The 11,640-nt window shown below is 57.4% G+C and overlaps 1 protein-coding gene across 6 annotated transcripts in view; it reads right to left on the bottom strand.

The window, feature by feature from the left end:
• The window catches only part of CCDC102A (coiled-coil domain containing 102A), a 23,265-nt gene extending 13,708 nt beyond the window's left edge, over positions 1-9,557 (bottom strand). The window contains exons 1-3 of one of the 6 annotated variants that reach the window (XM_029210321.1): positions 8,656-8,891; positions 5,950-6,077; positions 623-1,372 (exon numbers count right to left, since the gene is read on the bottom strand). In XM_029210321.1, the coding sequence (XP_029066154.1) occupies positions 623-1,213 (591 nt within the window). In that variant the 5' untranslated portion in view covers positions 1,214-1,372; positions 5,950-6,077; positions 8,656-8,891. The other 5 variants (XM_029210329.1, XM_029210305.1, XM_029210313.1 and 2 more) reach the window with 5 other exon arrangements.
• Between the last annotated feature and the right edge of the window lie 2,083 nt (positions 9,558-11,640).

The following is an 11,640-nucleotide window of genomic DNA, read 5'->3' as shown; positions in this document are numbered from 1 at the left end:
CAGCCAATCGTCACCTGGAATGCATTCCTGCACTTTTCACAGCCAATTCCTCCGCATCCTCCTAGTCTCAGCTTAAATGGACTGCTTCCAGAAAAGCTTCTGTGCAGCCCCTCCTCAGAGCCTGGATCTGGGACCTCCTCTGTGCTCCCACTGCCCAGATAACCCCCCACCCCTCAGCTTTGATTGACACCTCTTATAAAGGTCTCCCCCTTCCCCTAAATTCAAATTGAACGAATGAATGGATTCAGCTCTGCTACTAATGGATGTCTTCCAGGTAAGTGCTTAGAACCTGCTCCTGCTCAAAGAGGATGATTTCTTGGTTCTGTTGACTACTCAGGTGTGTGAGTGGAGGGACCACCAGAACCGGGGACTCTCTGCCCTGCGGGCGGTCTCTGGAAGGGAGGTAACCTGGGGTCCTGCAGTGCAGAGCCTGACCCCCTGAAGGAGTGAAACCTCCCTGCGGGCCCGGCCCTTACTACCCCTCTTTCTAAGCCAGGCGGCCACCTCTTCTGCCCGAGTCAATCAGCCCCTCCCACTTCTAAAATCCAGCGCGAAGGCCCCGCCCAGCAGCCCCGCCACCCCCGCCGCGCACCTGGGGCAGCCCCGCCCCCCCGCCGCGCACCTGGCTGCCCGTGGGTCTCTCCGACCCGACGTCGCGCACTGGCTCCTGCTCCCTCTCTGGCTCGGTCTCGGGACCGTCAGGCGTCCTGTCCATGACCCCCCGGGCGCCCCGCAGCCGCGCCAGCTCGCGGCCCCGCGCCTCGCACTCGCCCTGCGCCTCCTGGCGCTCGCGCCGCGCGCCCGCCAGCTCCTTGGTGAGCGCGTCGAGACGCTGGCGCAGCTGGCGCACCTCCTCGCGCGCGCGGTTGCGCTCGGCGCGCACCTTGCTCCATTTCTCGCGCCAGTTGGCCGTGCAGTCCGACCACCAGCGCATGGTCTTCTCCATCTGCGCCGCCCGCGCGCGCGCCTCCTCCAACTCCCGCAGCCGCAGCTCTTCACGGCTCTCCCAGTCCCCGTCGGCCAGCAGCGCGGGCGCCGGCGGCAGCGGCAGAGCAGGAGGCGGACCGGGCGAGGGCGTGCCGCTCGGCGGCGTGGGCGGCAGCGAGTCAGCCGGCCCCATGCGCTCGGGCGACGGGCTGCCCAAGATGGTCAGGAGGCTGCCTTTGGACAGCTGCGGGGACTCGGCCAGCCGGGGGCTCGGCCCGTGGCTCATGGTGTGGCCGCGGGGGCGGCAGGCTCTCGGGCCCTGGGCTGGAACTCCCAGACTCAGAGGCGGCGCGGGGCGCGCGCGGCGGACGCGATACCACTGTGCATGATGGCCACTGCTACCCGCTGCTCTCCCGGCCACGGGGCGGGGGATGCCTCCTCCAACCTGTGGGAGAACACAACCATTATTAGGAGGTGGCTACCATCCGTCCATATCCTTAAGCTCAGCCATGGGAAGGGAGGAACCGGCAGAGGGAACAGCATGGGCAAAGGTGGGAGGAGTGAAAATGGTCACCTCCAGAAGCCCCAGTGAGGCTGGAATGGTGAGCAAGGGCCTGCAACCGCTTCCTCACTGGCCTCCAGACTCCCCGTTGAGTCCCTTCACCCTGCAGCAGCCGCAGCTGATCTGAAACCTTGATCTGCTGTCCCTGACCTCCAGGTCCCATCTCACACAGTGAATGGCTTATACTATTCTCTCTCCACCCGGAATGCTGCATGCTTCCATGCTGGCCCTGCCGCCAGGAGTCCCCTCCCAGCCTCTTCCTGCACTGGGCTAACGCTTCTCATCCTTAAAACTTATCTGAGATATCACCTTCTTCAAGAAGTTTTCCCGGACCCCCTCAGGCCAGGTGGTCAGCCCCAGCCCATGTCTCCACTAGCCAATCTCACTGTACCACTTATCTGTGTCCCTGTGTGCCCCCCATCCTGACCCCAGGCTGTGAGTTTGCTGAGGGCAGGGGCTGGCTCCTGGTCTTTGTCCCAGCACTGATGACAATGACAGTGACATTTATGGAGGCCCAGGCACCATGGCTATGTGAACTATCCTCTCAACAGACTTGGGGGAAATTATAGACATTTACTGAAGAGGAAAGAGAGGCTCAGCAAAGTTAAGCCCTGGAGTTAATCCAGATACAGCACCCAGAAGTCCAAACGCAAACACTGGGGCAGGTCTGGTGAACACCTGCACGCATTGGTGGTACGACAGAAATAAGCCGGTGTCTAGATGGTGGCGGTGCGGTGTGGTGAGGTGCCCCCCATGCCTGCCGCCGAGCTCTGCTGTTCACGGGCCATGTGCCCTTTAAAATAAGTGAGACACATGCTCCTCTCTATCCCAAACTTGCCACACTCTCCCTCCATGTGGCTCTGTGCTGACCCCCAGGAGCAGCCCCTCGGGGCATCTCGTACTTCCTTCCCCATTCAGCTGGGCCTGTCCCACAGATCCTCACCCCGGCCCCTAAGGCCCTGCCCTGATTGCCATCTCTTCCTTTTTTCAGGGACCCACCAGGGCACTGCTGGTGGGGCTCTCAGCAATCCAGAACAGTGTCCCAACACTGTCTGGCCAACGCTCTGTGTCCCCTCTTCACCCTCCTCTGGCCTCTAAGCCGCTCACTCTTGGCAGGTGATCTAATGTCAGTTTGCAGTGAAAAGAGAAGCTGTCAGGCTGGCACTCCCTCCCTGTCCTGCCCCAAGCCCCACGGCCCCCTCCTCTCTGCCCCTAAGAGGACAGAGGGGCTCTCCCTCCTTGGGTCAAAGTCCTCCCACATCCAGCTTCTCCCACCCCTGCCAATGATGCCTCTCCAGGGGGCCTTCCCCACCTGCTAAAGTCTCTCCTGGCACTTTCACCTCACTTCTCTGTCTCCTCCCGTTCACGGCCCATCCAGAGGGGTCCACACTTGCTGTCTCCACCCTGTCCACCTCCCTCTCTCTCTCTCATCAGGCCTTGCCAGGCTGGCTTCCGGCTCCCCTGCCCTACCCACTGGGCACATCCTAGCCCTCCCAGGTGTGCCCTCTCTAGCTCTGGGCACCTTCCATCCCTCCCTTCTTGCATCGCTCTCTCCCAGGGTGTTCTCCGGGTTTTCCTCCTCTTCTCCAGCTGTTCCCCATCACCTTCCCTGGAGTGCTGGTGTCATCCAGTCCTTGCCCCCTTCTCCTCTGTAGCTGCCCCTGCCTGAGCCATCTCGCCATGTCCTCAATAACCCTGAATCTCTCTCTCCACCCCAGGCTGCCCTCCAGAATCGCCCAAACCATCAGCATGTCCCTCAGACAACTCAGACTCAGCTTGGTCGGATGGGATTCACCGTCTCCACTCTCCCCACTACTGGATCCTCCTTCTGGATGTCCCCTCTGGGAGAAGAGCATTTCCTTACTCCTTCACGCTGTGGGAACATCCTGGAATCTGCTTTCCCCCCACCTCCAAGTCATGTCAGTCTGTCTGCCACACATCACGTGGATCTATCCACCTTCTTCCTCCTCAGCCACTAACCTGTCATCATCTCCCACCTGGGAGACTGCAGCCACCGCCCTCCCTGCCCCATCCCCCTGCCCCCTTTTGCCTCCTTCAAATCCATTCTCAAGAGCAGCAGCCAGAGTGAGTTTTTAAAAACACAAACCTGGGACTTCTCTGGTGGCGCACTGGTTAAGAATCCGCTGCCAATGCAGGGGACGCGGGTTCGAGCCCTGGTCCGGGAAGATCCCACATGCCGCGGAGCAACTAAGCCCATGTGCCACGACTACTGAGCCTCTGCTCTAGAGCCCGTGAGCCACAACTACTGAGCCCACGTGCCGCAACTACTGAAGCCTGCGCGCCTAGAGCCCGTGCTCCGCGACAAGAGAAGCCACTGCAATGAGAAGCCTGTGCAGCAACGAAGACCCAACGCAGCCAAAAATAAATAAATAAATTTATATTAAAACAAAACACAAACCTGATCATGCCAGTGGCCACAACCTTTGTCATTACCAATAGCTGTGACCTCTCTCAAGAGTCAGTTCCAAGCTCACTCCCTCTAGGGATCCAACACCAAAAATTCTTTAATCTCCAAAGGAGCTACACCCTACCGATCGCCCCGCCTGTTCACTGTCCCCACTGCCCACCCTGTCCCTTCTCTCCTTGCTACGTGCCATGGTCGCAACCTCGTCCTCACAAACGCCCTGAGTGCCCCAGCTGTCTCACCTGTTCTTGTCTCTCAGGCAACGCCAACCCTGGTCGCCTCCACCACTCTGCCTGCTCCTGCCCTCACCCGTATAACCGGGCATCGCAGGTTTTACACCACTGTGTGGACCAGTGTCAGTTTCAATTCATGACCATCAGTGTCACAGTTCCTCAGCGTTGATCAGTGATCCTACTACATTTCTCTAGTGCATTTGCTGTTTGTTTACTGTCTGCCTTCACCAGGCACCAGCTCTGGGCCCAGCTCTGTCACCAACCTCATGTAAACCACTGCCCCATGTACTGGGCCTCAGTTTCTCCGCCTGTAGAACTGGGGTGAGAGGTGAGGGAGGCCAGCGCTTCTAGATCAAGGAGTCTTTCAGATTCACCCGGACACTTGCTTAAAATGCAGTTCCTGGGCCTCACCCCCCAGAGAATCATGTTCAGTAGGTGTGGGGCTGGGAATTTGCATTTTAATCATCCAAGTTTGGGACATATGAGTAACTGGTGATGCCTTGTCACCACCCATAGTTCCAGACACACAAACATGCATGTATCAAACCCAGTAACAACTGCACAAAGTTATGTACACAGACACAGCCGTACAGACCTAGGTTCCAGGTCCCTGTACACCCCTGACTCCCCACGGGATCCCTGGAAGGCTGAGTGCCCACTGTGACTCAGTCTCTCCAACTGTGCAATGAGGTGGCTGGCCTAGATTCCATGTGCATTCCCAGACATGTGCACACCCAGACACACATCTGCAGACACACAAGCAATCCCATACATGTAAATATAGATACAGAGACACGGGCAGACACACACACACTCAGAAATGGCCCCATATGCACACACAACTATATGTATGCACAGAGAGACGCTCCCTTGTAGATACAGAGTTACAGACACACCTGAAGACATATACATGCCCACAAAGATGGATACACAGAGACATGCAAAGATACATATTCATCCCTACGACAAGCATATACACACGAACACATACATGGACACGCACAGTCCTCCTCGCCCCATTTTCCTGGCCCAGCTCCACATGGAGAAGCTCTTGGAAAAGAAAAACAATGTGAGAGCCTACGGGGGAGGGGAAGGAGGCAGGAAACCCGAGTGCCAGCCCGGCAGGCAGCCCAGGCAGCCCCACCAGAGCTGTGCTGGGAATGGGGGACGGGGGGTGGTGAGGAGGGGGTGCTCAGGGCCGGGCCCCTGTCTGCTGGGCCCGTCCTGCAGCCCCTAAACTGAGAGGGGGGGGGCCACTGCCACATTCTCTCTGACACTCTGGGAGCTGCCAGGCCTGGCACGGGGCTTGGCAGGGAGGGGTGGCCCAGTCCTTCCAGGAATCCCAAGCCTGTCGCGCAGGGGCAGGGCAGGCGCCACCCCGGCCCCTAATGGCTTCCAGGCGCCCACACTAAAGGCAGGGGTGGGCTCCAGACTCAGCTCCTGTTCCCCTCCCCAGGAGCCTGGCCCGGCCCCTCCCGGGGGCTGGTGGTGGGGAGCAGTGGGGACAGAGGGGCTCTGAACAGCCCTCCCGCCTTCCCTCCTGCAGGCCCAGGGTCCCCTGAAGGGTGTGTGTGCGCGCACATGTAAAGGCACGGGGGTGGGAGCCCAAGGTCGGTTTTCTGGAGAAGCCTACCCCCCAGCACACCAGGAGCCCTGCACACACATTCAAGGGCAGCCAGACTCTGCCCAGCAACGCCTCCCCTCACCCCTACCCCCACCCCACTCACATAACACAGCCTTGGGGACATGGACGGACACACACACACACACACACCCCAAGCCCTGGTAACATACACACTCACCGAGAGTCGATGCCACACAGAGGTTCAGCTTGCAGTTGTAGAGACAGGCTCCAGCTGCCCTACCCCACCAGGCTCAGCTCCTTCTTTCCCAGGGTTGTGCAGATATGTGTGGGGTGGCCTCCTGATTTCTGCAGGGTGTCACCACCTCCCAAGGATTAGGTGGAGGAGGGACCAGCCTCCACAGGCCCAGAGAGCCTTTCCCACCCACCCTCCCCTCTCTTGCCTCCCACCAGCCAGACGGGTCTATTCCTGCTTGAATCCTCAGGGTTTCTGCCCAGGCTGTTCCCCCACTTGGGATGCCCCCCTCAGCGTCTAAAACCCCACCCACGCTTCAAGCTCAGTTCTACCACCTCCAGGAAACACCTTGGCCTCCCCAGCCTCACTGTCTGCTCAGGAGCAGAGCCCCATAACCTTCCGCAGCCAGACCTGGCCAGCTGCCCTCTCTCTTCTTGCAGTCCAGGCTTCCCCCAACCCAGGTAGGACATTTGCGCCACCCAGAGCCACTAAGACAGGCCCTGCATACAAGATTTACTCCAAGTTGACTGGTGGGGTGGAGAGCAGAAGGCTGAACCATGACTTCACATCCCCTGAGCTGGGCAGCGGGGCCACGTGGGACTCAGAGCCCCTGAACCCCATCCCTGCAGCCATCCCCACTGCTCCAGGCAGCGGCTGGCCACTCATAGGACAGAAACCATAATGTTTTGATCCGATATTTGCCTCAGGCTAGGCCCTCACCAGCCCTGTCTACACAAAGTGACCAGTGGTTCCTGCTGCTCATGGACCTGTTTGGAATGTTCGTTTCTCCTTTCTTTCTCCAGCAGCAAACTCCTACGCATCCTTTAAGACCTACTTTGGGATACCTCTCCTCGGGGTAGCCTTCCCTGACCTTGTACACAGAGTATGTTAGTGCTCCCAAAGCACTGGCACCTCCCTGTTCTTCAGCAATTGCCACACTGTGAAGTCCACAAGGGCATCTTGGTCTCGCTGGCTGTCAGCACAGGGCCCAGAGGCTGCATAAATGCCTCCCAGGTTGATGGATGGAAAATGAACAGTTAAGGGCTGCCTATAACCTGGGAGGGTTGAGCCTTCCTAAGGATCAGGAGTCACTTTGTGGCCAGGCTCTGAGCCAGGTAGGTGTCAGAGTCTGTCTGAGGCCAAGGTCACAGTGAGAGGTCATCTCATGGCCAGGTCAAGGATCAGGCATCTTATCCGAGGAAGCCTGACTCACAGGGGGACAACTTTGTGTTTCGTCCTTAGCATGTTTAGATGACTCATATCTAGTGAGAAGAGTAAGCAATGCTGAGGCCTAGATGGGGCTCAGTTTAGGGGATTGGGGCTGGTGCGCCTGGTGGCCCTACTCTTCCCTCTAGCTCAGAAACCCTCTATGTTTTCCCAGAACCTTTCAGGTGGGGCTCTAGGGCTGGCGTGTGGCCACAGGCCTGGCTGTGGGCAGGGAGCAGAGCCCGGCAGGAAACCACAGAGGACGGCCTGATTGGATAAGTGCAGGGTCCAAGGCTGGTCAGCCCACAAAGTGTGGGCGCCTGTCCCTCTGACCTGCTGCCCACGCTCCGGTCACTGGACCTCCAGGAGAGGACTGAGAAGGAGGGAAGGAGCCTGCAGGTTGAACCGGAGCCCGAGGGGGTGGCCACCCCTGGCCTGTTCCCAGGTACCCCCATCTCATATCGAGGAGCCACAGATATCCTAAATCACCAATCAGAACTCCCTTCCTTATAAATGGGCCAACTGAGACCCAGAGGTACAGCTACTGGTCCACATCCACATAGAGGACCAGCAGCAAAGTAGGGCTGGGGGTGGGGTGCTAGAATGCTGGGACGGGATGCCTCCCCTCTTGGGTCGTGATCACCTGAGGGGCAAGATGCCCCTGGGACCACCTACACAATGGGGTCCTCAGTCATCAGGCCAAGTGGCCAAACATAGCTGGCAGAGGATGGGAGCCTTTCATGGGGGCGGACCCCTGCCCCGGGCCTCTGAGCAACTCCTTTAACTATTCACTTTAACTATTCACGAGTCTCATCTCTGCCTCTGTTATGCTGTGTGCTATCTGCAAGTCCGTGCCCTCTCTGAGGCTGTTTCCTTACTTGTAGGATGGGGAGAGGCACTAACAAGATACCTAAAAGCTTTGTCCAACAAGTGGGAAAAATCTGCGCCAATACGAACTAATCCAAGCTCCACAACAGCCCTACATAACCGACACTTAAGACAGAAAAACTGAAGCCCCGGATGGGGAACGGGCTTGCCGGACACCAGTCGTTCGTACAATCAGAACGGTGGGTCAACCGAGGCCCACTCCCTTCTCCTAGCACTGAGCCGTCGTTCTACCTGCCCCAACTCCTTCCAGAAATTCCCCTTCTGCCCTCCCACGACCGCGAGCCGCCTTAGACCTCTCTTCCTTGCCCCCTCCCCAGCCTCCCAGCTCACCCGAGCGGCGGGCTAAGGGAGGAGGGTCTCCCGGCCCCTCGAGACGCGGTCCCGCCCACGCCACCACGCGGTCCCTTATTGGCAGCCACCGCAGGCCTGGGGCAGTGGCGCCGCGCTCCGATTGGCCCGCGCCGCCCGTCCATCCCGCACTCGCCATGGTGACCACGTTGGGTCCCCAGGGAGAGTTCCAAATTCCGCCCCCGCCCGCTGGCGACCCCCTCCCGTCCGGCCCCGGCCCAGTGCGTTCCGAGGGCGGCCCTGCCTTACCCCCAACTCCCGCAGCCCCTTCACTCCCGAGGCCCGGGCCCCAGGAGGTGGGGGAACCCGGGGAGGGGGCTAGGAAGTTCTGCTCCGAGTCTGGTGGTTGCTGCGGATGCGAGAGCCCCAGCTGCTCTCCTCTACTCCAACACGCCCCCAACTTAACCCCTTCCCTCCCGCGGAAAGTTCGCGGCCTGGAGGGAGTTCCCGGGACGCCGTGGCTTTCGGTCTCCTGCATTGGCGGCCCCGCTCACCTCGGCCGGGGACCCGCGGGCTCCGGACGTCCGACCCGCCGCGGATGGGCGGAGCGGGCACGGGGCTTGCTGCGGCCGCCGCCGGGAGGGCCGAGGGAGGGCCGCGGAGTCTCCTCCTCCCTCCCGGGGGGAGGGGAGGGAGAGGAGTCGGCGGGGCGGGGGCGGTGGGGCCCCGGCGGGTTGCGGACTGGCTCTGACCCTGGCCGTCCTAGTTGGTGGGGTGGGGGACCCAAACCTAACTTTGGGGCGAGGGGCGCGGGCCGAGCCGGCGGGATCAGCACAGAGCGTGCCGGACCCCGACATAGGCCCCACCCCAGCATGGGGGCCGAGAGTAGGGGGGAGGGAAGGCATGGTCTGGGGGCGCCCGCGGGGCTCGGCTTTCCCGCCTCAGGTTTCTCCTTGCGCCAGTGACATACTAGGCGCCCAGCAGCTGAAGTGGGCACCGGCTGTCCCGGGCTCAGCACGTGGAGCGTGTTTACCAAGTGTTCACTTTTGTTACCTGCATTCTTCCCAGTGCCAGCTCTGCCACCGAGTGGATGTGGAGCAGCAAGTCCCTGCCCCTCATCGGGCCTCAGTTTTCCCTTTGTACAACAGAAGGGTTGGCCAGAGTAACCTCGCGCGTGTTGAGAAGTGTGATGGGGCACTTGGCCCGCCGGGCGGAGGTTTTCTCTGATGTGCCAGGATACTTCCTGCGAAGGGTAGGGCCGCAGCTGACGGGGTGGTCCCGGGCAATTACCTTCTGGGGCCCTTGCGTGCGCCCTGCCACTTTGGGACTTCCTCCCTTGGGAGTGAGTGTCTTCGGTTTTGGCGAGATGGGGAGGCGGGCGCCTGGCGGCCCTGTTCTTACCACATCCTGTCCGCTGGAAGGCCACTGAGGTGAATCCGTCTAAAAAGAGGACCGGAAGTTCAGAGAGGTATATTGCTGTATTGGGACTTTACATGGGAAAAGAAACTAAAAATGAAGAAGATAAATTAGTTTGAACCGGTAATTAACAGTAGAGACACATCTCTTTTTATTGCCCTTCACAAGATGTTTTGTTTTAACAAATTGAAGGTTTGTGGCAACCCTGTCTAGAGCGAGTCTGTTGGCACCAACGGCATGTGCTTAATTCGAGTCTCTGTGTCACCGTTTGATAACCCTCAAAATATTTCAGACCTTCCACCAGCAAAAAGGTTATGACTTGCTGAAAGCTCAGATGATGGTTAGCATTTTTTAGCAATAAAGATTTTTAAGTTAAAAAGGTTTTTTTAGACATAATGCTATTGAACACTTACTAGACTACAGTATAGTGTAAACATAACTTTTACATGCACTGGGAAACCAAAAAATTCGTGTGACTCGACTTACTGCAATATTTGATTTACTGTGGTGACTTGGAACCAAACCTGAAATATCTCCAAGGTATGCCTGTGTTTAGATTATGGTTGCAATCATGCATGCATTAGAATGAACAAAGTATCGGCTCTTTGCAGCAAGAGGATCAGTTTTTGCAGAAGTATTTGGGGTTTCACTCCCAAGGCTCACCTGGAATCCTTTGATAGTCAAACAGTTCTCTCTGGAAGTTCTTGGTCACTTCTCTTACAGAAGTTCTCTTCCTCTGTGGTCAGCTGCTGCTCCATTCCCACGGCATCACTTCCATCAACTTCATGAAATCTCACGCTTTTTGCAAGATTTGCAGTTTCACTCATAACCATTTGCTTTGTATTTGCGTGGTTAAATGTTAATAGCATCTGACAGTCAGCTAGGGACTGATTGGGGTGGGGATATGTGGTGGTTGAGAGGGAACCTGTAAATGTTGCAGTGGCTGGCCTTTGCTTACTGTGTGTACTTTGGACCTGAGAGATTCAGATATTGAGTACTCAGAGGACTGGAACATCCCCATTTTAAACTTGGGGAAATGCTCATTGAGGCTCTTGGCTCAGGCTTACCCAAAGTTTCACAGCCAGTAAGGACAGCCATGACCAAGAGTCTAGAGTTCTTTACCAGAGTTTTCTGGAGGTGGGGATACAGATACTGAAGGTGGAGGAGGCTGAGTTGATGATGAACCTAAGCCCCAATTATAACAACATCACAATAGGGCTCTCTCTCAAGAAAAGAAACAAATATACTGTCCTGGGGTGTCTCTTGCAGGGGGTGAGGTGAGGAGAGCTGCCCGCTCATAGACCCTAGCTGTGTGTTGACCATAGGGTTGGGAGTTCACATGAATTAACTCAGTCTTATAGCCCTCCTATGAGCTGGGTGTTGTTACCACCATCTCACAGTGAGAAAGGTGATCCTCAGATCAGAAGCCCGGTGACAGACTCAGGTCACACGGCTGGGAGGTCTCAGAGCCCAGATCTGACTTTCAGTTTTCCCATTCTCATTCCTTTTGCTAAAACCACGCCTCCTGGCAGTCTTCTGGATGCAGCGCTAATCTGGTGTCAGCCTCCCAGTGGCCCCTGAGGGGTTTCTTTCCCCAATTTAGCACAGGAGGGTTTTGATTGAGGCTTGTGTTAGTATTTCCCACACTTCCGCAGTTCTCTGGCCTGTGTCTCTGCCGCCACTTTTTGCCATCAACATATAGCACTTGTGCTATTATTTACTTAGTGTTTTTCTTTCAATCATTTCACTTTTTTCAGGACAGATGTGTATTTTAGGCTAAATAGGAAATCTGTTGTCAGGTGCTGTAACTAGAAGAAAGTCATAAAAATAAACAACATCATCAGTCTAGCTAGAAACTTTCTCTCTGTTAAAAAGGGA

This window comes from Monodon monoceros, unplaced genomic scaffold, assembly GCF_005190385.1.
Source record: "Monodon monoceros isolate NGI ecotype Baffin Bay Population unplaced genomic scaffold, NGI_Narwhal_1 Super_Scaffold_10, whole genome shotgun sequence".
Classification (NCBI taxonomy): Eukaryota; Metazoa; Chordata; class Mammalia; order Artiodactyla; family Monodontidae; genus Monodon; species Monodon monoceros.
Note: the sequence above shows the minus strand (reverse complement) of the source record. Positions and strands in the feature narration are given on the sequence as shown.